This window comes from Lissotriton vulgaris, chromosome 12 (assembly GCF_964263255.1).
Source record: "Lissotriton vulgaris chromosome 12, aLisVul1.2, whole genome shotgun sequence".
Lineage (NCBI taxonomy): Eukaryota > Metazoa > Chordata > Amphibia > Caudata > Salamandridae > Lissotriton > Lissotriton vulgaris.
In genome coordinates, this window is record NC_141700.1 from 265,499,489 (window position 1) to 265,526,911 (window position 27,423).

Genomic DNA, 27,423 nt, shown 5'->3' on the forward strand with positions numbered 1-27,423 from the left:
TAAGAGAAGTTAGTTTGGCCTGGGGAAAGATTGCTTAACTGTTGGCTCTTCCTCACAGTAGGAGAAGGACAAGTAATCAATGTAGCAGCAACAGAGTAGAAACTATACAAGGACAGGCAGAGCTGTTCTGCTGTGATATTTACTACAGTCCATTTGGGAGGACACAATCGTTTCTGCCAGGCAGAGCCAGACAGGCCTTTGAATCCACCAGGCATTTCCTCGGTGGGCTGGAGTCCTCGGAGGCCGGTTTTGAAAGCCCAGGGCTGCTCCTGGGCCCCTGTCACTTTACCCAACTCCCAAAGGTTAACTGCAGTAGGCTTTGGGGACATTGAGAGAGAGTCCGAAAGAGGAGAGAAAGGATGGAGAGTTGAGTAAGGAATCCGAGAGAGAGAAGAGAGAGAACACGCATAGATGGATAGAGAGGGATATAGCGAGGAGACAAAGTGAGCGAAGCTGGTGTGAACATTTTTGGCAGGGCTGCTTTGGGACTCACAGTCTGACCCTGCTGCAAAAACTAGTGGACAGGGAGAAAAGCAAGCCCCATAGCAGACTTTGCCCTGTGACATACACAATCAATGGGATAATCAATTTCTAAACTTACTGTCTCAACTTTTTTCCTTGTAAATCCAATAATTAGACAATAAGGAGACATTTGAGTTCATTACACTAAAACAGGAATCTATCTGCACATAACCACACATTCTGAACTACTGTGACTCATCCTAGACTGCTTCAGATATGCACGCAGAGCAAAATCTATGTTGTCTATGTGCATGTTTATTTTCACAAAATAGTTCCAACATTTATTCTGCCTAAATGAAACCATAGTGTGTTCCCAAGGAGACCGCGATCAATGGCGTCAAAGGTGAAAGTGTTACCATGCAATATAAGGCTGAAAAGTCATCTCGAAGATCTGTGACCTTATAAAGGAACTCGCTCTTTGACTTGACATGTGATGGAACTCGAGTGTGACTTGCATTACTCTCATATTATAAGGTGGGGGTACTATATATCATACTTAGTATTAAGAGGGGTATCATTCCTTTGTACTGTACTCTGAAAGCTTTTTAGGGCATTATTCCTCTGGCATAGGGAGATTGTTCTCACAATATTTTTTCTAATGTCAAATTCCCTGGCATAATACTGCAACAGGCTGTTTTATGTGGAACAGTATCGCTGATACAAATAACAACATTTGCAGCCAGTGGCAATCACTCTGGCCGCATTCCAGTCCATCATTTTTGGCTCAATATGTCACTCTGGAGAGAGACTTGCCACAGACTTGGTCTTCTTCCAAAGTGAACAGTCCAACCGAACTGCCACACCAGGTCCCCTGCAGAGGGAAACACAAGCAACCCCAGAATGAGCTAGACCGCCTTAGGCTTGTCCATGAGGTACAGTTTGGTTTCTATGGCACAATAATAAGGGGATCAACGCCTGCGTATAACTGTCACATTTAAGGTATATATTGGAACAAAAAGGAAGACACAGAATGTAGGTTTGACTTAATCGCAGTCAATGGCAATCAATTGGGGCTGCCTTAAGCAAATCTGTCCTGGTCCTGCTCCGTTAGGAACAGTCGAGCCCAACCTGCCAGGTCAAGCCCCCTCCAGATTGGAGCACAAGCAAACCCACTCTGTTTTGACCATCTTAGGCCTCGTCAGTGAGGTATAGCCCGAGTCATGTGGCACAGTGAGCACGGGACTCACGTCTGGTCATAGCCAGCACACATAAGGCATCTACTGCAAGAAACAACTGGGTGATCGGGTTTGAGGTTGCTAGAGGGGAGCTGGACTGGCAGTGCGGGCTGCATTTTTCCGATTGGAACAAGATTGATTTGCATTAGGCAGACCTCTGTCTAGAGTGGCATTGTGGGCAAAAACGATGGACTAGAATGGCTGCCAGTGGCTAAGATTAATTAAAGCAATTCTTTTGTGGCTATGTTGTTTGTTACAGTTGGATCTTCAAGTGCGACGGGTATGCCCAGACGTGGGTGCAATACTCACTGTGTCAGTCTCCTCACTGGGGAGATCTAAGTAGTACAAAAATGGGTGGTAATGGACGGAGGACCTGAACCAATCAAACACTCACACCCAGTCTGCATTCTGTCCATCAACTGTGTTTTTTGCAATTTTCACCCCAAGTGGGCTGGGTATGCTCAGACGTGAGTCCCAGGCTCTCCACATCACTGGAGTCAAGCTATCCAGGCTGAAGAAGGCTGATAGCCAGAAACCGGTCTTTGGATGCTTGATTCCGGTCTAGGAAAGACATGGCTTGGTAATTCGGGCTGGACTGTTCCCATGAGGCACAGGGTCAAGGCTGATTTGCATATAGCCATTGTCTGACCTAGGGTGGTGTGGAGTGCAAAAAAACGATGGATTTAGGCCCAGATCTTTGTACTGGGGTGAATGTAAGGCATTGTTCTGCATTCTGTCCATCAACTGTGTTTTTTGCAGAGATCTAAGTAGGTCAATGTCAACCTGAGTTACCTGCTCTTCCTGTCTGGAGGAGACCTGGCCCATCAGTTCAGGAAGGACTGATCCTATCTGAGGAGGGCTATGACTGTTTTGCATATGGTGCCCCAAGAGATTATCAGTGGCTGTGATTAATTCAAGCACCAGTTCTAAGACCAAGACTGATTTGCATAGGGTAGGTCAATGTATAGTCAGGCATAGTGATTGAAAAAGGATGGACTGAAATGTGGCCAGAGTGATCGCCAGGAGCTGAGATCAATGCAAGCATTCCTTCCATCGCCTTGTTGTTTGTTATATTATTGCTAATGTCAGTCTGTCTCACTTTACACTGTTCTGAAGCATGTTATGTCACCGGACACAGGGTATCTTAGGGATATTATTCATTCTGGCTCAATAGTTCTATTGGATGTACTATATAATTAGTAAAAGATTACTTACGGGTACAATATTTAATAAGGGACTCTTATTTAATGCACGAATGTGCTGACTCATCATTCACCTTGATGCATGTCAACATAATCATGAAGGACTTAGCGCCTTAGCGCTTGAGCAGGAGACAAAGCACTCTCAAAGGTATTGTACACAGAGAACCAAAGCAAGGGACACTGATCATGGAATACATGCTCATCGATGAACCTGATGAAAGAGGCCAAAGCACACATTATAGGGATACCTAATCTGGACTGTTCCATTGTTCATCATTTAAGTTTTTTTTAAAAACCATATTTCCGTTTTTATTTTCATTAAATATTTTTTTATTGACTGTTCAAGACAATCCAGTCGCGATTCTGGATGGCTACGGAGTACCACGCCTCCGTGTAGCCTCCAGTGACCCCTGACGTGTGAACCCACCCCCAGGAATGGCGGCAGTGAGACGCTTACGGATTTCTTCCCTGCCGTAACCCGTAACCCGCTTTATGGCTGTTCCTGCGGCTCTCCGCGAAATAGAGGCGATGGTAGCTGCATTTCTTCGTGAGCCTGGAGAGTGGGGAGAGAGAAAGCGCTCGTAACGGCAGCTGCATTTCATAATAGCAGCGCGTCTCCGTTTTTGCTCCGTTTGTGCTGGTGGGCAGCGTGTGATTAGGCATGGGCGGAAAATCCGTTCCGCTCGCGGATTTTGCGGATTTTCGGGAAATCCGCAATCCGCGAGATTTGCGAATCTCCCGCAAAATCCGCAAATCCGCGAGCAGCGGATTTTGCTCGCACTGCTCGCACTGTTCGCGTGAGTTCGCGTGAGTTCGCGCCCCGCGAATAAGTGCAAAATTGCAGAAATACGATTTTAGCAAAACTGAAAGTAACTACTTACCAGGTTCAAAAGTTCAGGCTCATCATTAGTAGCCATTTCCTGTAGTGCTTCCTGAGGGGCCCCTCCAGAGTTCAGTTGCCAGTTGAAACTATTATGTGACCCTGCTCTGAACCTCAGAATAGTTACACATATGCCACAAAGGTCCTGAATTACAGCTAAGGGAGACAAGCAGGAGCCAGGCTGGAAGTTAAAATCCATTAATCAGCCCCTAATTCATTATTGTCAGTTGGGGCAGGGCAGGTGTTGTAACTAATTTTGCAACAATGAAAGCACTTAGCAAGTGCAAAAGATCACTAATCAGGGCGCACTAAGGAAGCAGGTGCCAGCTAAAAAAATATTCTGTGACACATTAATCAGCCCCAAATTAATTCAGGTCACTTGAGGCAGGGAAGGTGTGCTTTGCCGAAAATAATGTACACTGGACAACCAGAGGGTGTGGTGATGAAACAGAGGGTGGCATGGGTGGGCCAGAGGGTGGCATGAGTAGTCAGAGAGTGGCAGTGGTGACAGAGAGTGGCAGTGATGAAGAAGAGTGTCCCAAACAGGCTGGACACGTAGAAACAACAAGTTCGCGAAACTTGCGACCCGATAGGTAAGTTCGCAATTTGCGAAAGTGTACAAAACCCTCGCGAACTGGCAGAAACACGGGCGAACACAAAAAAAAAAATCCGCAAATTCGCGGGAATTCGCGGATTTTGTGGATTGCGAATCCGCGAATCCGCAAAATTCGCGAACGCGAGATCCGCAAAATTCGCTCATGCTTACGTGTGATACTTTGAAGAGCCTTGGGAGCTTGGAGACGGTTCAGGGGACGAGACAACACTCTTTCTACCCAGAAAATTCAAGGACACAGCTATTGCAGAGGAATGTATACGTACAGTGAACTAAGGGAGCAAGGTGAGCTCATGGACATTTGCTGTGAATTTTGGGGTGTGGTGAATCGAGGGGTGAGGAGAGGAGAGAAAAGAGACTTATTGCTTATTGCTGAGTAAAAGCCTAGTTGAAGGGGGAGCTAGAAAGGCAATTGTGCGATGGGCAAGCCCCAGAAAGAGGGTGAAGGGGCTATTAAAACTAGTAAGACTGAAACGGCTGCCCGCCAGAAAACAAGGACCCGTCTCGCCTTAGCCAGGAAGGCGTCACACAAGGCAAAGGGCAGAGAGAAAGATAAAGATAAAAACAGGGAGGATAACTCAGCAGAAGATACTTTGTTAGAAACCTCTGAAGATGAGCATACCCCGCCCTTGTCTCCCCCACAAATTGAAGAACTGAATGAAGCAACTGTAGCTGGTGAAAAGGCTTTAAACATATCTGCAATACCTGAAAGAGAAGCACCAGCATCCACCTCAGTAAGTCCAGCCCAGGAGGGGGGGGGGATACTACAGGAGGGAAAGAGATGAGGGATTACCCATTATTTTCAAAGAGAACAACACCAAAGACTTTGCCCATACAATCCCCCATAGCTTCAACTCCTGTCACCACACCAGCTGATAATCCACAGGTGAAAGATCTAGGTGCACAATGTTGGACCAATGCAACCAAGTCAGAGTGCCAAGAACAAGGATCAGAGATATTGCAATCACCCCTACTACCTTTCAATGAGATGGCTGAGGAAGGAGAGACTGTGCAGGATTCCCCCCAAATAGCGAGTCCTCAAAGCAAAACACTGGGGGCGGAAGGAGAAGCTACACAGCTGAGCCCTAATTGGAGAAGCACAATCACCAACGCTGATATCATGATGGAAAAGGCTAGTCTCCCTGAAACCGAGGCAAGATATCAACTGGATATACGGGAAATGCTGAACTTGATCCTCGATGAGATCCGCGAAATGAAAAATAATCAGCAAGTAGAGATCGTGGCTCTACATTCAAGAAGGGATAAATTTGAGGAAACTATTCTGGTCTTCCCAAACAGATTGCAGGAAGCGGAGATACGAATTTCTGCCCTCAAGGACCAAATGAACCTGGCTATGGGCGAATCCAAGGAGGCAGCTAAGAAGAAGAATTTCCTCGAAAATAAGCTGGAGGAGCTTGAAAATCACTCTCGTAGATCCAACCTCAGGATAGTGGGGGTTCCAGAAGGGATAGAAGGCTCCGACACGCTTCAGTGGGTTAACTCTTTTATTCAGCAAACAGTACTACCGGAATTTGAGGGGGATTTGACTATTATGAGAGCTCATCGAGTCCCGGCACAGCGCTTTGGAATTCAACATTTCCAAGAACTATTCTACTGAACTTTGCCGACTTACGGATCAAAGAAAGGATTCTTTCTAGAGCTTATCAACAACAGCAGTTCTCCCTGTCTGAAACAACAAAATGCCGGATATTCTCAGACATGACAGCTGCTGCGGCAAGAAGAAGAAAAGAATTCGTAAAAATCCTGCATATATTTAAAGCAAACGGGGCTCAAGCCTCGATTGCGCGGCAATCTAAGCTGAAGTTCTTGGTGAAGGGAAAGTTTTTTATGTTCACTGACTTAGAAGAGCCGCAATCTCTTCTCAAGGAGATTTCTACAGGGGCCAGTGTCTGAAAAAAAAAAAAGCTGTGGTCTGTAATGCTGTTTATTTTCTTGAGCCTTCTTTTTTTCTCTCTCTGTTTTCTCTTTTTCTTTCTCTCTTTGTCTCTCTTTTCCCCTCCTGGATAAAAGCAAATTGTGATTGTCCAGTGCTAGTCGAAAAAATATTATTCGCAATGCTAGGGGTAGGTCCAGGTCAACGGCGTCACTCAGGGTGTAGTAAGAAGACACCCCGAAGCGAAGTAGAGGGGAGGAATGTGGGCAGCGTGGAAGGGCAGGGGGTTCCCACGTTCCAGGGTAGGCTGGGGGGGGGTAAATGCAGTAAAAAGGAACATGAGTAATAGATACAGTATTTATTCAATTCTAAATGGAAGGTACTCAGCAAAGAAAAGATCTTTTCTAGATGAAATCTAATACATGTAATATCCTGTCAATTAATGCTAATGGAATGCTAAACAAACAAAGGTATGGGGCTCTTTTGAAATGGGTAATATCTTCTAACCCGCATGTGGTCTATTTTCAGGAGACACATCTCAAATCTAATGCTCCTAAGTTGTTTATACCCGATACTTCTCACATGCTTTTTTTTCATTAGCAGGGACTGCCCAGAGAGGATTTGCTATCTACTTCTCGAGAAATGTAGCCTGGGAGTTTTTGCAGGTCCAAAGAGATCCCAAGGGGAGGAGGTTATGGGTAGTAGCAAAACTACAAGGGAAAGTGGTGAATTTTGTGAACTATTATGGCCCCGTCCTTGATGATATTTCTAGCTTGATAAAAATTAACGAAGTGTTAACGGGGGTCCTAGGGCAGATTGTTTTAGGAGGGGATTTTAATTATATTCAAGACCTGAAAAGGGATACTTCTAATAAAAACAAGAAGCAATTAAAACCTAAAACAAAAAGTTTTCTAGAAGCACTCATACTTGAATATCAATTAATAGACCCCTGGCGCTGCAGAAATCCAGATAAAGAATCTTTTACATACTATTCCTATCGGTTTCGGACAGCATCCAGAATTTTTTTTTTTTATATCTAGATCTCTTCAGATCTCAAAAACTCAGAATGGATGCAATCCGTTCTCCGATCATGGCAAAATTGAACTCGAGTTGGAATTCGGAGTAGTGGATGGGGAGTGTTCCAGGTGGCAGCTGGATCGTACCTTGCTCCAAAATCAGGACTGGGTTACAGGTTTTAGAGAGTGGATTGTGGAATATTTTGAAAGGAACGATAATACAGCTGAACCTTTTTCAGTATGGGGCGGATTTAAAGCAGCTGCCCGGGGCCAGATTATTGCTTATACTAGCGCACAGGCGAATGCAAGAAAGCTAAAAATATGCAAGCTACAATCTGCTGTAGAGAAAGAATATGCCCTGCAGTTTCAGCAGCACCCGAACCAACTGGAGCAGGCCAAAGCACTTCTAAGGGATTTTTTTATTCTGGAGGAGATAAATTCTAAAGCCTACCAGCAAAAGGTTTACGAGGATAGCCGGTTGGTAGGGAAACTGCTGGCTAATTCTGTGAGAAAGAGGCAGGAGTCTTCTAAAATAGTTAAAATCCGAGACCCCCAGAGTGGACAGGAAGAAATAGATGGTGATAAGATCTCAAGGATCTTTTTGGATCATTTCGAGAATATCTACTCTACGGAATACCAGGTAGAGAAAGAAATTATCCAGGAATATTTTGCACATATAGAGATCCCCAGAATTTCTGAAAATCGATCCAATCAAATCGGGCTCAAAATAAGTATTGCTGAAATTCTAGACTCCATAAAAGCAACATCCGGAGCTAAGGCATGTGGCCAGGATGGGTATCCAATTGAATTCTATAAGGTATTTTCTAAAGAACTGGCAATACCCTTGAAAAAATTATTTAATTACATTAGATTTGGTAGCCAAGTACCTGCGGATTTTAAAGAATCAACAATTGTATGTTTTGTTAAAAAAGATAAAAACCCAGATGATGTGAGTTCTTATAGGCCAATTAGTTTACTAAATTCAGATTACAAAATTCTCATGAAAATATGGGCGGAAAGATTTGTACTTACCGCCCAGGAAGTAATACACCAAGATCAGACTGGTTTCATTGCGGGACGATCTATGGGGGCCAATACTGAATTTGTAATTCAGGTGTTAGACTATTTTAACATCAATTCAACCCCAGCTTGTATTCTAATGGTCGATGCGGTAAAGGCTTTCGACCTGGTCAACTGGGCAGCATTGTTCTACTCACTCGGCCAATTTGGATTCCTGGACTACATGATTGAAATGCTACAAAATATCTACCAGGGAGATCGGCTCAGGTAATAATCAATGCTAAACAGGCCGGGAAGATAAAAGTAAATCAGGGGACTAGACAGGGCTGCCCGTTGTCCCCCTTGCTTTTCACCTTTTTTATTGAACCTTTAGCGGCAAGGATCAGGGACAATCTGGCTATTCAGTCCCCTATCACCGGCATCTCAAAGCTAAAGCTGTTTGCCGACAACATTATCCTATATTTAACACCTAATAAGGAGAATGTTGAGAACCTAATGAGGGAGCTCAAAGATTATGAAAAGATAGGGGGTTATAGAATCAATGCTGGAAAAACGGAGGTCCTTGCTTTAAATACCGATCTGCATTTTTTTCCTACCTATTTGCGGGCCCAAGCTACAAGAAGGGACCCAATTAGATATTTGGGTATCTTCGTGACCTGCGAATACAGCAAACTTTTTGTCTTGAACTATACTAGAATGAAGAATAAAATTAAGAAACTGCTAGATCAATGGCTTCTACTTCCTCTTTCATTAATAGGCAGGGTATCATTGATAAAAATGTCAGTTTTACCACTGCTTATATTTTTGCTTAGCAACGTTCCAATTAAAATTAATTCTTGTTTTTTTAAAGAGCTGGATACAATGTTGAGAGGATTTATTTGGGCTAATAAAACATTGCGAGTCAAGCTACCTGTGGTACAACTTTCAGTAGATCAAGGAGGTTTGGCTTTACCCCATATAAAGACCTACTATGAAGCAGCTTTTTTTGATATAGTGGCAGGATTATTAAGGACTAATCAGCCTAGAGATAACCTTTTCCTTGAAAAAAATGTTACAAGAGGCAGGTTCTCGGATTCCAATCTTTTTAAAACTGCAAAATTCCCGAAGAGGAGTAGATATAAGACATTAAGGGAATATACGTCAAGACTTCTGCTCCTTTTTAAAAAGTACGGCTCAGATGGCTCCCAATATCTGAGCTTAAGTGAATGTACTCAGATAGGACTTCAAATAAATTTGAATCATATAAAAAATTGGGAACTTTGTGGACTTCGTGAGTTGAGACATATTGTAGTCCAAAACAGGGTAATTAGCTGGCAGGAGGTGATAGCCAGAACAAATAATCCCAGGCGACCGACTTTTTACGAATATCTACAGATCATTTATTTCATTCGAAAAAATATAAATGGCCTATTCAATTCCCCCAATGTGCTGATAACAGCCCTCTATGGAGGAAAAAACAAAGGGATAGGAAATTGGTATAAGATGCTCCACCGCTCTGGACAAGTTGCTTTAGTAGACAGACACTTAGACAGAATAAGCCTCTCGACTCAATGTACTTTTTCTTCTAAGGATTGGGAGGTTCTGTGCCAGTTGGGAAATAAATCCTTACGTGCAGCTAATTTTAAGAGGATGTCTTTTTTATCACGCTGGCTCGGGTATTTGACACCGGAGACTTTGGAGAGGATGTACCCTGAAGCGGAGAATAAGTGTTTTAGATGTATGGCTGATGGCCAGGGAGGGTGGCACCATATCTTCTTCGCTTGCCCACAGCTAGAATCTTTTTGGAAGGGGATATTTGCGGATATTGAACAGGCCATCGGGAAAACCTTCTTGCCAGTGGTAGAGGTGGCCTTGTTTGGTATATGTAAGGATAGGAGCAGGTTCAACAAAGCTGAGGAAGTATTTATATTCATATCATGTGCTGTCGCTCGATCTTTGATACTCCAAACCTGGAAATCCAGGGAGGTTCCATCCCAATTAAAATGGTTTGATAAAATGAGGAGGACCTGTCATTTCAAAAAAGCCTATGCTGGTAGGGTGGGAGCTATCGGGAGATTTGAAAAGAATTGGAAATACTTCGGGAATCTAGAAGAATTGAAGGGGGGGATGATTTTAAAAAGAAATTTGAGATCAGATAAGAATGTTTTTATTGCTATCAGCCACCTCATCTAGGAATTCAATATGTTTTTAGGCACATTTGCATTTTATTAGCTTTTTATGCTGATATGCACTATTATGGCACTAGCACTTTTAAGATTGCACTTTATTGCATTGTTTGCATCTTGCTGTAGCACTTTGATCTTACAAATTGTGAATTTTGCACATGATTTCTTTGGAATCCTTAATGATAATATTGGCTGATTATATTTCGATGAATTTTGCTCCCCTTTTTATCTCATTTTAACCTCTCATTTAATAGGAAAAGTTTTTTTTGAAAATGTATTGAAATGTATTGATATTGAAATTTAAAGTGAAGTTTGTTTTATACCTTTTGCTCTGTTCAATAAAAAATCTTCAAAAAAAAATATCTTTTTATTGGAAAAAGAACCAGAGTTCCAGCACAACCCTAGTCGGCACTCAAATGGCCTATATCACTGTAGCCTAGTATAACCTTAAAACCACTCTTTCATTAAATTTTTACTAAGAATCCCTCTGACAGTTAACTCAACAATTGAAAAGAGCAGAGGCCCTCAAAGGTCAAAAGAGGGAAGGAGGAGAACACTACTCTCAGAAATACAGGTACGGGCACCACTAATGTCCCTCTCAATCAGGGGATAGAAGTTCCAAACTTTCCCGCCGAGATCCATAAACCCCTTCCTCTAGGGAAAAACACAAATGGAAAACAATGGCACATAAAATTTAAATAAGCAACTTGAGCTGCATTATTCCTTCTTACTACCCAGGCCGCACATATTGCTGATAACGGTGACTTGAGAAAACACTCACTTCCCATATTGAGTCACCCTCAGTTTCACTGGTTGACCCATGAAGGTCATATTCTTCTTTCTTCCTGTGCTTAATAAGGAGTACTGCAGAGTGTAGGGTCACACAAGGGAGGTCAGTGTGAAGTCCATGAAAGAGGGCATTTCCAACATTGAGATGCAAGATTATTAGAATGGCAGTTCAAAAGTTGCATTCAGGGAGGAATGATGTGAGTTTCTTAAGTAGAGGGATTTGCTAACAATCTGTAATGGTTTTGTTGGGGATATGCTCCTTTTGGGTGTGATTGGTTTCCAGCGTATATTCGAGAGGTTTGAATTCTTCTAAGTTCAAATAATTGAGATAGATTTTTCCCGTTTGTAGCTAGATATTCTGGGAAGTAGCAAGAAATCTGTTTTGGTCGGGATAAGATTCGGGTAGGGGCTGGACATCCAAGTGGTCAAGTTTTCTCCCAGGCATCGGGTGTCATTTTTCTTTTTCTTAGCTCAGGACAACCAGGGTTTCTCTGGGGGGCCAAACTACAAAAAATGCATCAAAAAGGGCCTGGACGTATGATGCACCTACACTGATGACCCCAACTTTGTCCGAACATCTGTGTAGGGTTTCCGATGGCAAAGCTAGTGGGGCACTATCTCTGTAAACATGATGATATGCATGATTCCAATAGAGTTTAGTGTACAGGGTACTCTGCCACATTTGTTGTGGAGTACCCTGTCAGCCTAACTCGAAATCTGAGCCATGATTATGTTGTCAGAAACGTAAACATTCAGCAACTGCGCAGACGACCTCGCCCCTCTGAAGACCCCGCCTAGCAGATCCGGTAGCAAGAAAGCCCCATGGTTCACCGACGAACTCAAGAGCTCCAAGAAGAACTGCCGTGCCCTCGAGAGAACATGGCGCAGAGACCCAACACCGGACAACATGACTGCCCTCAAGCTCGCCACCCGAAAACACCACCAACTCATCCACGCCACCAAGAAAACCGCATTCAAGGAACGACTGGACAACAACGCACACAACAGCAAGGAACTCTTCAACATCGTTAAAGAGCTCTCCAACCCCAACGCCGGAAACAACGACACCACCCCTTCGCAAGACCTCTGCAACTCCCTCGCCTCCTACTTCCACAACAAGATCGCGGACATACACAACAGCTTCAGCACTCAACCGACGCACGCCACAACCGAACCACCGCCCCCCACCACCACCCTCCGCGCCTGGTCCCCGATCAGCACCGAGGACACCGTCCGCACGATGAACTCCATCCACTCCGGATCTCCTACCGACCCCTGCCCTCACCACATCTTCAACAAGGCCGACGCTGTCATCGCACCCCACCTGCGGGACATCATCAACACCTCCTTCGACACCGCTACCTTCCCGGAGAGCTGGAAGCACGCCAAACTCAGCGCTCTACTAAAGAAGCCATCAGCCGACCTCACCGACCTCAAGAACTACCGCCCCATCTCGCTGCTAGTGAAGTAGTGTGGCTCACTGGTTAGAGGCGACAGACCCGAGAGCAGAGGACGGCCCGGGACCAGGGTTCGATTCCCGGCGCGGCAGGTTTCTGGACCAGGGTCAGCGGACTCGATAATTCTCTCGCCTCGGTGCCCACTCTGATCAGCGATCACACTCGGCAACTCTGGGCATTAGCTTGCCTCATCTTCACTAACGGCCCCACCAGACCGCCGGGGATGCCTGGTCTCACCCTGGAGATACCCATTAAGGGACCATCTCTCAGGGAAGCCAGGAAGGGTTTCGCAGCGGTCGAAGCGCCTTGGGACCCTCCGGGTAAGTAGTGCGCTATATAAATGCCTATACATACATAGATACATACATGCTGCTCCCGTTTCCTGCAAAATTCATCGAGAAGACCATCAACAAGCAGCTGGACGCCTTCCTCGAGACGAACGGATCCCTCGACCTCTCGCAGTCTGGCTTCCGGGCCTACCACAGCACCGAGACCGCCCTGATTGCAGCCACCGATGACATCCGAGCACTGCTTGACAACGGAGAAACAGCAGCCCTCATCCTCCGAGACCTCTCCGCGGCCTTCGACACTGTCTGCCACCGTACACTAGTGCAGCGACTCAGCAACGTCGGAATCCAGGAGAAGGCACTGGAGTGGATCATCTCCTTCCTCGCCGGAAGGACAGAGAGAGTCCGCCTCCCCCCGTTCAGATCTGAAGCCCCCGAAGTCATTTGCGGCGTTCCTCAAGGCTCCTCGCTCAGTCCAACCCTCTTCAACGTCTACATGAGCCCCCTCGCAGACATCGCACGCCAGCACAACCTCAACATCATCTCCTACGCCGACGACACCCAGCTGATTCTCTCCCTCACCAACGACCCCGCCACCGCCAGAGCCAACCTTCACGAAGGGATGAAAGAGGTAGCCGAATGGATGAAGAACAGCCGCCTGAAACTGAACTCGGACAAGACGGAAGTCCTCATCCTGGGATCCTCACCCTCCGCCTGGGCAGCGCACCCAAACCAACAGACCACGCACGCAACCTGGGCTTCATCCTGGACTCCTCCCTCTCCATGACCAGACAAGTCAACGCCGTCTCCTCGTCGTGCTTCAACATCCTGCGCATGCTACGTAAGATCTTCCGGTGGATCCCCACCGAGACCAGGAAGACGGTCACCCAGGCCCTCGTCACCAGCCGTCTGGACTACGGCAACTCCCTCTACGCCGGAACCACCGCCAAACTCCAGAAGAGACTCCAGCGGATCCAGAACGCCTCAGCACGACTCATCCTGGACATCCCCCGTCGCAGCCACATCTCCGGACACCTGAGAGACCTGCACTGGCTCCCGGTCAACAAGAGAATCACCTTCCGACTCCTCACCCACGCACACAAAGCCCTGCACAACCAAGGCCCAGGATACCTCAACAGCCGCCTCAACTTCTACGCTCCCAAACGCCAGCTTCGATCGACCGGCCACGCCCTCGCCGCCGTCCCCCGCATCCGAAGAGCCACCCAGGGGGACGGTCCTTCTCCTACCTCGCCGCCAAGACATGGAACTCCCTCCCGACCCACCTCCGCCTGACCCAGGACCACCTCGCCTTCAGGAAGCAACTCAAGACCTGGCTGTTCGAGCAGTAGCGGACCCCCCTCCCCCAGCGCCTTGAGACCCTCTGGGTGAGTAGTGCGCTATATAAATGCTTTGATTGATTGATTATCTGTGTGTTTCCATAAAGCAAGAGAATTCCATTCTCACAGTGCCAATCTGTTTTGGTCGGGATAAGATTTGGGTAGGGGCTGGACATCCAAGTGGTCAAGTTTTCTCCCAGGCATCAGGTGTCATTTTTTTTTTCTTAGCTCAGGAAAATCAGGGTTTCTCTGGGGGCCCGAACTACAAAAAATGCATTAAAAAGGGCTTCCCGTTCTGTACACATTGGACACCCCTATAGAAGGCCCTAGGTACCCCCCTGGGCAGGGTGCAGTGTATATGAAAGGTAGAGCATGTACTGGTGTGTGTGGCATGATCTGGTGAATTACAGCCATTTCGTTTTTCACTATTGAGAGGGCTATCTTGCCCATAGGCTATAATGGGGAATGCTGAGTATAATGTTTACCTGCATACCTTCCCTTAGGAGCAAGGTATAAAATTAAAGTCTGCTATCCTGAACTCAGAATTTAACAACACACCTTTTAGGAAGAATGGTTTTAAAATCCTGTGTTTGAGAAAAGCACTTTTAGAAAGTGGCTGTTCTCTTGTCTAACCTCTCTGTGTGCCTTGGCCTGTTTGTGAATTGACTGTCTGGTTTATGAGTGACAGGGGCGGGGGATCCCCCAGGAGGCTGGATGAGTCAGCCCTAGGCTGAATGACTGCATCTGCATCTTGATTGGTGGGAGTGGATAGCACCTCGGCCTGAATAGGGCTGTGCCTGCTTTTCACAATGCTGGCTCCACCTTCTTCTGGGCGGCTGACGACCCTGCCCCTCTGTCTGAAAGCAAAGGAGAAGACAGAAAAAAAAGTGCTCAGGAACTGACCTGAACTGGTTCTGACCATGCCAAGGCCTCTCTGCCTCTAGAGAACAAAGGAAAGACTGGTATAAAAAGGGCTACACAGACTACAGAACATTAGATCATCCTTGAATCAAGATAGAACCTCTGCCAAGGAGAAAGCTGGAAGACTGAAGAGGAAGGACTGTCCTGCTGTGCTTTTGTGGGCTGACCTGCAGTTGCTTTGCTGCCAAGGAGAGGGGAAGGACTTTGCTGTTTCTTTGTCCCTTTGCTTGAAGAGATCTCCAAGGGCCCGGGAAGAGCTGGCTCCCAGTTAAGAAGTCCCAGGAACAAAAGGACTTCGCCCCCAGCTTCCCCCTGAAGTCTGCTGTATGAGTTCTGCCCTTTCTAGAGTGCTTGATCCAATTGTGGGGCCTCTGGAATTTGCGCCTGCTGTTTGGGGAGCTGGACGAGGAGAAACTAAGACAATCTGCATTTTTCACACATCGTTGGCTTGCGGAGCGCATCCCCGAAAGTGCGGGGAAATTCCAGCTGCCGTGAAGATCAAGATCGTTGCAGCGCCTGTTGCCGCTGCAAGAACCGACGCTTTGTTCACCTGCGGAATGCATCGCTCCGGTCGCTGCGAGTATCGTCATAGAGCCTGTCGTTGCTGGGTGAGATCGTCGCACCGCTTGCTTGCGGACCGCATCACGTCACTGCGAACATCTTCGCAGAGCCATCGCTTCGAGGGGCCACGAGAGGAGAAGATCGAAGCTGCGCTGCGTAGTGCCGCCGCACTTGAGATCGTCGCCGTCCCGAAGATTGTCGCATTGTGCCTGTGCGAGATGCTTCCTACCGAACCTGCGCACCGCAATCCATACAAGGTATCTCATCCGTCCCCATACAGACCGGATTCGTTGCAACACGCCCGCTGCATGCAGCGGGGCTGTTGCATCGCCTCCCAAGGATCTCAGGAGTGACGCATTGCTTGTTTTTCAACGCTGCAGCTTCCATTTGGAACTTTTGGCGCATCTACAGGTACTTTTTGGCTAAACGTGATGCAACTGTGCATTATTTTAACGCAAACCCTAGAACTCGTTGAAAATCATATTCTGTAACTGTGTATGTTGAATTTTTGACATTTTGATCTTGTGTAGTTTAGTGAAAGATACTTTATTTTTCTAAACTGGTGTGGAGTCCATTTGTGGTGTTTTCACTGTGTTACTGTGAGTATTGCTACAAATACTTTACAAATTGCCTTTGAAAAGCCTATCTGCTCGTGCCAAGCTACCAAGGGGGCGAGCAAGGTTATCTAAAGAGTGTATCACACTTACCCTGACTAGAAGCAAGGGTCCCCATTTGGAGGATGTATGTCATTACAACGCATGCTTTTACAATGCATGCCATTACGACACAACTTTTACAACGCAAGTCGTTACAACGACTTGCGTTGGGGGGCTCTGGATAGTGAATAGTTTAATTTACTATTCCAACTCCAGTCCCCGTGGATAGTAGGGAAGGTGTTGGATAGTAATTAAACTATTCCCTATCCTAGAGCGCCCTCCAGCGCAATTCGTTGTAATGAATTGAGTTGTAAAAGTTGCGTCGTAATATTAGTGCATTGTAAAAGTTGCGTTGTAAAGGATGTTTCCCCCATTTGGACAGTGGTACCTACCTCTGCCAACTAGAGACCCCCAGATCTAACATTGGTGGTCAGCAGTGAGGATTTGAACTTGTATTTGTACTTGATCCACAGTAATTGGTGTACATCACTAGTTTAGTGCATACCACTACGCAATCACATACCGTGTTTGGATTTTTGGTTCTATTTTTGAGTAACTCTTTAAAGCATCATGTCTCAGAAGGCAGCAACTGCGCCAGCAGAATTGGAGTTTTGCATCGAGGATCTGTATTCCTACAAAGGTAAACAGCTCAAACAATTCTGCAAAGATCGTAATTGCCCTGTGAAAAGCAGCGCTAGAAGGGAGGAGCTGCAGAGAATCTTGAAGGCCTGGTGGGAGGCCCAAGAGGGAAATGATGCAAGTGGAAGGGAGGGGTTTCAACCCCACGATTTGCCTGTGAGCAACCCAGGCTCAAGTCATGGCAACACCCATTCCAGTAGGGGGTCTTACCCCAGAATAGTTAGAGGAGAATCAAAGAGTGAGAAACCATAAATTGGAAGTCATGAGGATAAAGATGAAGCAATTGGAGGTATAGAAAGAGGCAGAGGAGAGCAAGAATGCTTGTGCCGTGGAAGAGTATAGATTGCTTTTGGCTCATAAGGTGAGCATGAGAGAACTGGATATCAAGGCCAAGCAGGTGGATTCCAGTTCAAATGGTGGTAGCGCACAGCCAGTGCCGGGGGGTAAAGTATATATTGCCAAGGATTTGGTACAGAATTATAATAGGAGTGAGGATATCTATGCCTGGTTTACCCTGTATGAGATTGCTCTGAGAATGAATGGTGTGCCTGAACAGCATTGGGGGTGGGCATGTGGAAACATTTTGAGGCTGCTGGGAGGAGTGCTCTAGAGCCCCTAGAATTAGCAGGCACCATGACCTATCCCAATATAAAGGAGGCCCTATGTCTCAGGTATGGACTTACTCCAGAGCAGTATGGACTGCAGTTTAGGAACTCCATGAAGAAAGAGTCTGAGACTTGGATGGAGTGTGTGAATCTGTACTTACGTGCAATGGAAGGTTGGATGAAGGGCAGCAAAGTAACTGATTATAAGGGGTTGTTGCATTTAATAAGTTGGGAGCACTTGAGTAGTCTTTGAGATTCCAGAGCTGCGCCAGCTTCTTGTAGACAGCAAGCTGATGGACCCCATTCAGCTTGCTAAGGAGGCGGACCGCTGGACCAGTACCAGGGTCCACAGAGGAATTGTGGGTCCCACAGCCAAAGGGGGGCAGGGTCCCCAGCAGAAGAGTGGGAGGGCAACGGTAACCAAAAGGGGTTCTCTCAAGGGCCCCAAAACAGTTCCCTGGGGGAAAGGAGTCCCAACTCCCCAAACCTAGACATTCATGGCCTCCTAGTGGCAGACGGGACAACAGGGGTCCCCTACGTGCTATCACTGCAATGAGGTGGGACATGTTATCGCTAGGTGCCCCAAGAAACCCCAAGCACCCACTGGTACTCCAAAACCGGGTTTAGTGAGAGTAGCTTTGGGAGAGGATTTAATTTCTAGTGAAGGGATGAGACCAGTAGTAATGACCCTTGTCTCCTTAGGAGACCAAGAGATGGTCCAGGAAACCTACCTGCCCCCGAACACTAAGAAATACGGACAGAAGGTGACCATCAATGGGACGGAGATAGAGGCTCTGAGAGACACAGGAGCCAATGTGACATCTGTAAGGTGTCAGTGGGTGTCTGAAGAGCAGGTAATTCCCAATGTACTTCACCCAGTAGTTGCAGCTGACAACTCGGTGCGCCTCTGCAAGGTGGCGCAGGTTCCATGTGAGTGGAGGGGGGTCTCAGGTCTCTTGAAGGTTGTTGTGAGTCCATCCATGCCTGTAGACTGTCTGCTAGGAAATGACCTGGAGAGTTCCCCATGGAAGGAAGTGGAACACCAGGCTCATATGGAGATGTTGGGTCTGCCTGAGTAGGTCTGTGTGGCCACTCGGTCTATGGTAGCCAGCAGGGGTGATTCAGCAAACCTGGAGCCTGAAACAGTGGCCCAGGTACCTGCCAGGAAGAAGAGGAGAAGGGGGCATGGGAAACCCGCCATTCCCACGGCCCAGGAAGGAGCAGAACAGAGGGGGATGCCCTGGAGCCTACCGGGGAACAGGTGGTCGAACTGGGGGACCTACCTGAGCTGACCCATTGGCAACAAGAAGGCGGCCCCTCCAGGGAGGAGTTCTGCAAGGCGCAGATGGAATGCCCTTCTCTCATTGGTGTGCAGCAGCATGCTGCAGACCAGGCAGCAGGTGGAGAGTCCAAGGATCATCTCATTTACTGGGAAGATGGGTTACTTTATAGTGAGCCTAAGTTCGTTAAGCCCGGTGCAGCCCGTGTGCTGGTGGTACCCGAGCGCTTCAGGGACTTCCTAATGGGTCTGGCTCATGACGTGCCTCTCGCAGGACATCTGGGGCAAGACAAGACATTCCAAAGGTTTGTCACCCCCTACTTCTGGCCCTAGATAAAGAAGCACATTGGTACATTCTGTAGGACTTGCCAGACATGTCAGGCAAGTGGCAAGAGCTGAGGGAAGTGCAAGGCACTCCTCCAACCCTTTCCTGTGGTGAGCACCCCTTTCGAGCGGGTGGGCATTGACATTGTGGGGCCACTGGACCCCAAGACAGCCTTAGGCAACAGGCTCATCCTGGTCTTAGTGGACCATGCCACCCGGTACCTGGAAGAAGTCCCTCTCAGGACAATCACAGCACCCGTGGTGGGCCGTGCATTGATGGGGATTGTTTCGCGTGTGGGGTTCCCCAGAGAGGTGGTCTCCGACAGGGGTACCAACTTCATCTCTAGGTACATGAAGTCTCTGTGGGAGGAGTGTGGGTTGACTTATAAGTTCACCACTCCTTACCACCCTCAAGGAAACGGGTTGGTTGAAAGGTTCAACTGAACGCTGAAAGGCATGAATATGGGCCTAGCGGAGCCCATGAGAAGGAAGTGGGACGTCTTTTTACCATGCCTGTTGTTTGCCTACAGGGCGGTGCCTCAGAAGTCCTTAGGGTCCAGTCTCTTTGAACTTCTGTATGGCCACCCTGTTAGAGGACCTCTCACACTGGTGAAGGAGTGGTGTGAGAAATCCTGCGGGAAAACCCCCCAGGATGTGTTCAGCTACATGCTAGCCTTCCGCAACCAGACACAGCGCTTCAGGAAGATCGCTCAGGAGAACCTCGAAGCTAGCCAGGAAGAAATGAAAAGATGGTACGACCAGAATACCACTCTGGTCGAATTTCAACCTGGGCAAAAAGTGTGGGTGATGGCGCCAGTGGAGCCTTGTGCACTCCAAGACAAGTTGTCTGGGCCATTAGAGGTGGTGGAGTGCAAGAGCGAAGTAACTTGCCTGGTTAACTTACAGACTCCAAGGCAACCCCTGAGGGTCTTACATGTGAACCGCCTCAAACCCCACTTTGAGAGGTCTGATGTGACAATGCTCCTGGCTACAGATGCTGGAATGGAAGAGGAAAGTGATCCACTTCCTGACCTCCGGGCAGCCAAGGAGCAAGAGGGGTCAGTGGATGGTGTGGTCCTCTCACCCACCCTGACCCCAGACCAGCAGAGGGACTGTTGCTAGGTGTTGGGTCAGTTTGCCTTCTGTTCTCCCTGACCCCTGGTGTCACCAATTGGTGTGTCCATGATGTGGACACTGGAGATAGTCTACTTGTGAAACAGAAATTTTACAGGGTAGCTGACAAGGTCAAGGCCAGCATCAAGGAAGAGGTCTCTAGGGGTAATTGAGCACTCCAGCAGCTCCTGGGCTAGCCCAGTGGTCCTAGTACCAAAAGCTGCTGCGCCCGGTGCCACTCCAGAACTCCGGTTTTGTGTGGACTACCGTGGGCTGAATGCAGTCACCAAGACTGACGCACATCCCATCCCCAGAGTTGATGAGCTTGTGGATTGCCTTAACTGAGGGGGCCAAAGAGAGGTCTGTGTTCTCAACGCCAGAGTGGGCACTTCCAGTTCTGTGTCATGCCCTTTGGGTTGAAGAACGCCCCTGCCACATTCCAGAGACTGGTAAACCAGGTGCTGTCCGGGCTGGAGGAATCCAGTGCTGCATACCTGGATGACATTGCTGTGTTCAGCTCCAAATGTGAAGAACACTTGCAACACCTCTGTGAAGTGTTGAAGGTTCTGCAAAGTGCAGGCCTCACTAACAAGGCCAGTAAGTGCCAGATAGGGCAGGGATTTGTGGTGTACTTGGGACACCAGGTAGGGAGCGGCCAGGTGGTGCCCCTACAGGCAAAGATTGATACCATTCTGGCTTGGTAGCCCCCAGAAGACCCAGACAGAGGTGAGAGCCTTTTTAGGTCTCACTGGGTATTACCGAAGGTTTGTCAAGGGATATGGCACCATTGTTGCCCCCTTGACAGAGCTGACTTCAAGGAAGCAGCCCAGGAGAGTGAATTGGACCGGAACCTGTCAAACTGCTTTTTATGCCCTGAAGACTGCCATGTGTACAGCACATGTGCTCAAGGTGCCTGATTTCTCCCGTGAGTTTGTAGTGCAGACAGACGCTTCTGAGCATGGTGTGGGAGCAGTACTCTCACAGAACAATGACGAGGGCTTAGACCGATCTGTAGCCTTCATTAGTAGGAGGCTACTTCCCAGGGAACAGAGGTGGAGTGCAATTGAAAGGGAAACTTTTGCTTGTGGTCTGGGCTCTGAAGAAGCTGAGGCCCTACCTGTTTTGGACTCACTTCCGGGTTCAGACAGACCACAGGCCCCTCAGATGGTTAATGCAGATGAGGGGTGAGAACCCAAAAATGTTGAGGTGGTCCATCTCCCTACAGGGAATGGACTTTATGGTGGAACACAGCCCTGGCACAGAACACGCCAACGCTGATGGGCTGTCCAGGTTTTTCCGACTTAGCGATGAGAACTCCCAAGAGGGTGGGTAGTTCTCCTACTTTCAGCTGGAGGGGACACGTGTTAGACCTGGCATCTTTAGCGTGGTTTCCCCTGACTTTTTTGCCTCTACCTCCTGTATTTTTGACGCTGTGCTGGATTTCATTTTTGCTGGTTTAGTAGCTTTGGGCACTTTGCCACTGCTGATCAGTGTCAACGTGCAAGTGCTCCCTGAGTAAATTGTTATTGTAATAGGTTATCCATGATTATCATATTTGTATTACCAAGAAGTCCATAGTAAAGTGCACTGAGTGTGCCAGGGCTGGTGATTCAAATGCTACTAGTGGGCCTGCAGCACTGATTGTTCCACCCACATGAGTAGCCCTAAAATGGTGTCTCAGGCCTGCCATCGCAGTGCCTGTGTGCACTTGCTAACTGCCATGTTACCCTGGCCAGTGTCCACACTGGCCAGGCCTAACCCTTCCCTTTCTTTACACATTGGACACCCCTATAGAAGGCCCTAGATACCCTCCTGGGCAGGGTGCAGTGTATATGAAAGGTAGAACATGTACTTGTGTGTGTGACAGGCTCTTGTAGTGAATTACATCCATTTTTGTTTTTCACTATTGAGAGGGCTATCTTGCCCATACGCTATAATGGGGAATATCGAGTATATTGTTTACCTGCATATCTTCCCATTGGAGCAAGATAGAAAATTAAAGTCTGGTATCCCTGAACTCAGAATTTAATAACACATCTTTTAATAAGGATGTTTTTTAAATCCTGTGTTTGAGAACAGCACTTTTAGAAAGTGGTTGTTCTCTTGTCTAACCTTTCTGTGTGCCTTGGCCTATTGTGAGTTGACTGTCTGGTTTGTGAGTGATAAGGGCTGGGGAGCCCCCAGGAGGCTGGATGTGTCAGCCCTAGGCTGCATGACTGCATCTGCATCTTGAGTGGTGGGAGGGGATAGCACCTGGGCCCGAATAGGGCTGTGCCTGCCTTCCACAGTGCTGGCTCCACCCCCTGCAGGGCGGCTGACGACCCTGCCCCTCTCTCTGAAAGGAAAGGAGAAGACAGAAAAACAAAGTGCTCAGGAACTGACCTGAACTGGTTCTGACAATGCCAAGGCCTCTCTGCCTCTAGAGAACAAAGGAAAGACTGGTATAAAAAGGGCTACCCAGTCTACAGAAAATTAGTTCATCCTGGAATCAAAAAGGAACCTCTGCCAAGGAGAAAGCTGGAAGACTGAAGAGGAATACTGTCCTGCTGTGTGTTTGTGGGTTGACCTGCAGTTGCTTTGCTGCCAAGGAGAGGAGAAGGACTTTGCTGTTGCTTTGTCCCCTTGCTTGAAGATATCTCCAAGGGCCTGAGAAGAGCTGGCTCCTGTTAAGAAGTCCCAGGAACAAAAGGACTTCACCCCCAGCTTTCCCCTAAACTCTGCTGTATGAGTTCTGCCCTTCCCCTAGAGTGCTTGATCCAATTGTGGGGCCTCTGGAAGTTGTGCCTGCTGTTTGGGGAGCTGGACAAGGAGAAACTAAGAGAATCTGCAATGTTTCCGCATCACTCGCTTGCGGAGCGCATCCCTGACAGTGCGAGGAAATTCCTCCTGCCGCGAAGAGCAAGATCGTCACAGCGCCTGTTGCCGCTGCAAGAACCGACGCTTCGTTCATTTGCGGAACGCATCGCTCCGGTCTTAGAAAATTACTGTTGCTGTGAATATCGTCGCAGACCCTGTCGTCGCTGGGTGAAATCGTCGCACCGCTTTGCTTGCGGACCGTATCACATCGCTGCGAACATCGTCGCAGAGCTATTGCATCAAGGGGCCACGAGAGGAGAAGATCGACGCTGCGCTGCGCTGCGCATCCCCGCCGCACCTGAGTTCACCGCCGTCCCGAAGATTGTCGCATCATGCATGTGCGAGACGCTTCCTACCGAACCTGCACACCAGAATCCATACAAGGTATCGCATCCCACCCCATACAGACCGGATTTGTTGCAACACGCCCGCTGCGTCCTGCGGGGCTGTCGCATCACCTCCCCATGGTCTCAGGAGTGACGCATTGCTTGTTTTTCAACGCTGCAGCTTCCACCTGGAACTTTTGTCGCTTTTACTGGTACTTTGGGCTAAACGTGATGCAACTGTGGATTATTTTAACGCAAACCCTATAACTCTTTGAAAATCATATTCTGTAACTGGGTATGTTGGATTTTTGTCATTTTGGTCTTGTGTAGTTTAGATAAAGATAGTTTATTTTTCAAAGCTGGTGTGGAGTCCATTTTTTGGTGTTTTCACTGTGTTACTGTGAGTGTTGGAACAAATACTTTACACATTGCCTTTGATAAGCCTGTCTGCTCGTACCAAGCTACCAAGGGAGTGAGCAGGGGCTATCTAAAGAGTGTATCCCCCTTACGCTGACTAGAAGCAAGGGCCCCTATTTGGACAGTGGTACCTACCTCTGCCAGCTAGAGACCCCCAGATCTAACAGGCAGTATTCCAAACACAATGTTCCCAATAAAGGTTTCCTGTCCCACGACTAAAGCTGTTCCATGGTCAAACGTCAGCATGTGTCTGCAAAGCAAGACGGCGGAGGAGACACATTTACTAAGTTGTTGCACCCGTTCCTTTCTGTCTTTTCAAATTTATTTCCATTTTCTTGTATATTCCCCTTGTTTCTGTTTTTTCAATATTTTCCTTCTTTTTTTCCATATTAATTTCTTTACTTCTTTCTTCTCAACTTCTATTTTCTTTGTCAACCTTTTTTTCCTTTCTAGGTTTTGTTCTTTTATCCTTTTTTTTTCCACCATTTTCAACCGTTATTTCTTTCTCACACACTCACAAATTCCTCATGTCTAGCTAAATTTATTTTCCTTTTCCCGTTTCATAATTGTTCTCTATGTCATTGAATTTAGCTCGTTTGGTACGCCAGATCCACAATTTATATATTCTCCTAAATACTATTTATGGTGTTCAGTGTGGAGACCTGCATGTATGCTCAAAGGTTTAACGTGCCACAGAACTGCAACAACTAGCACAACACGCCCAGTGGAATTACCTGCTGCTGCTGGAGGTGTCTTCATAATGGGCGTGTACCTGAGCTTTGCCTGTTTTGTGCGTTCAAAGAAAGATTGGACTGCAGCTGCTTTTGCTGTGCCTGTTGTGTGTGATCACAGCTAGCACTGGTAGAGCTCCTTTGGATTCTCTTCAAGTTACACATCGCGTATGTGATCTGGCGTTACCCACAGTGACGAGCTGATGCTGTTCATAGAGCTAGACAGAGTACCAATGAGTGCCTGTCATTGGTTTCCATTTGCGATAAGATCTGGAAATGATGGTCATTGGTAATTAAGGTACTGAGAGATCATGAAACACCAAGGCACATGGGCATGGGCTCTACTGTGAGTTGAAAAACATGGCGTACATGAATTGGATGCTTGTTTTTTAGTTTTGCAGTATGAAACCAGAACTGTAGTCTTACAGGATGGAATTCATGTTAGCTTGGTCTTATTATTTTTGAAGGACTGTAAGATTCTGATGGGTTGGTAGCTAGCAGGGTTGTTTGGTTGAAGCTTGCATTTTTGAGTAGTAGGGGATCATTCTAGTTTAGATGAAATCAGGAAAGATGCATTGTGCAAAGTGCGAGCTGACTATGTACAGGGTGTGAGTGTTTCTCTGGAGAGGGGTTAAATAATGGTGGATGGAAAAATGGTATCCCCACATGTCGTGAATCTGTACATGGCAAAGATATTAGCCGGATCTTCATAAGGGGACACGTTTAAGAAGGCCTCATGCTAGAGATAGCAATAGCTGGCTTTTTGTTGTTGTGGTGGTTCTAGATATAGTCTTATTTTGACGAGTAATTGATGATGACCTGGCAGTGGCCAACTGAGTGCAGTACTATGGGTGTCTAGGATCAAACTGAAATACAGCTTAATTGCTTTGATGATTAATCTGACGCCCTTGAAGGGTCTGCTTAAAGGTTGGCTTGTTTCAGGTGACTTTGGTTGTAGAGATGAGGTATCTGTGTGAGAAGGATAGAGTGTAGTCTCATATTTGGGTTCTGTGTGGCTTCTTTTCTAACTTGTTAATAGGTTATTTGTGGTTAGTGAGTTCTTATGTGCACCAGGAGGTGGTAAGCTTTGGTTTTATAGTGCACACTTTCAGTGGGTTATGAGTGCTGACATCTGCGTTTGGCATGAGGTTGACTGAGAAGAACAATGAGTTGACATTGTCTTGGAGTAAGTTATGATTGTCAAAGAGATGGGTTCTTGCTTCAGAGTTTTCAGGTACTAATACATGAATGAACACTGTTTTTGTTTGGTGGGGTTTAATTGATAGGGGCAGGCGGTTGGTGTTGGGGAATACAACCGGGAGGGTGAAAAACTGACCAGTCCATTGTCATTTGGAAAACAGCCTAATTGTGAAGACCAGATTGAGAAAATTGACTTTGGTCTTGGTTGTGTCAATTCATTATAGGATGCTCATGGTGTTTAGAACATGGAATAGTGCTTGTTTCAAAGTATTGCTGAGGAGTTACGAGTCACTTTTAAATCCAAGAGAAATAATTTGTTAGATGAAGATCAGATCTGCAGATTCAGTTGAATCACATCTTCAGATTGGCTGAAAGTTGATGGCCTGGGCTGCAGATGTGGAAAATGAGAAATGATGTAGAATGAATGGCAGTGGAGTCCTAGAGATGACATGGCCAGGGTGATCTATGGATGACCCTGAGGTAATGGAGATGGTAACATAGAATTGTTAGTTCTAACACTAATCCTGTCTAAATGTTCTAAAAGTGGGGACCGAAATACGCCTGACCCCTGGCGTCCCAAAATCGTTAAGATACCTCTTACCCCAGCACGGCTGATATATTTTTCAGATGATGGACACAACAAGTGCATGCACTTACCAGAATGCAATAGAGAACACATCTCTGAACTGGAACATTACATATATTTGGTTATTCTATCATTGCAGAAAGCAATCGAAAGAACGTATTCCTTCACAGATTCAGGAAAGGTGAACAAAGCAAAAACAAGGGAACAGTGGGTGCACAGGGGGCACTGCAAATGTGCAGAATGTTAAAGTTCTATAAACAAGTGACGGGGGGGGGCAGCAGGTGTTGCATGATGGAGCTTCGTATCTCTTACCCATTTAGTGGAATCACTTGTCATGTTCAGCCCTGTGAAGTTGTTAGCATATATTTTAAATGCCACCACTTGAACGAACGGCCTCTTCACACAGAACTTCTGATCTGAAAATGGCTCTGTTCCTAAAAATAAATGCAAGTCGTGCATTTGTCTGTAACAAATAAAAAGGACAATCAGAGATAAATGAGAGCATGCTTTTCTGTCATTTCGTTTTAGATTTCAGACGGGGGAATATAATTCTTGACTATTCTTGGGTCAGCCAGGACACTGCAAACTACAAAGCAGAGAATGGTACTTTTTTTAAAAAAAGGAATTGAGGTAGGAACAGCTAGGTTTTTTGCTCCCCACGGAAACAGCACATATTTGGGCACAGCTGGAGATGCAAAAGCATGCATTTCACTGATGGCCACACTTTAATGGAAGATTTACGAGCCATTGGGACATTTCAAACACTGCATGTTCACACCGCTTGTTTTTAGATTGAAGATGTTTCATTGGCCAATTTAATTTCCCAGCAGCCAAACCATGAAAAACGACTTC

The 27,423-nt window shown here is 46.8% G+C and overlaps 1 protein-coding gene across 1 annotated transcript in view; it reads right to left on the reverse strand.

The window, feature by feature from the left end:
- Positions 1 to 26,994, reverse strand: part of ADGRG5 (adhesion G protein-coupled receptor G5) — a 303,433-nt gene extending 276,439 nt beyond the window's left edge. Inside the window, exon 1 of the mRNA XM_086946433.1 lies at positions 26,884 to 26,994. Coding sequence (XP_086802559.1) covers positions 26,884 to 26,907 — 24 coding nt within the window. The 5' untranslated portion in view covers positions 26,908 to 26,994. The remainder of the gene's footprint in view (positions 1 to 26,883) is intronic.
- Positions 26,995 to 27,423: the final 429 nt, after the last annotated feature.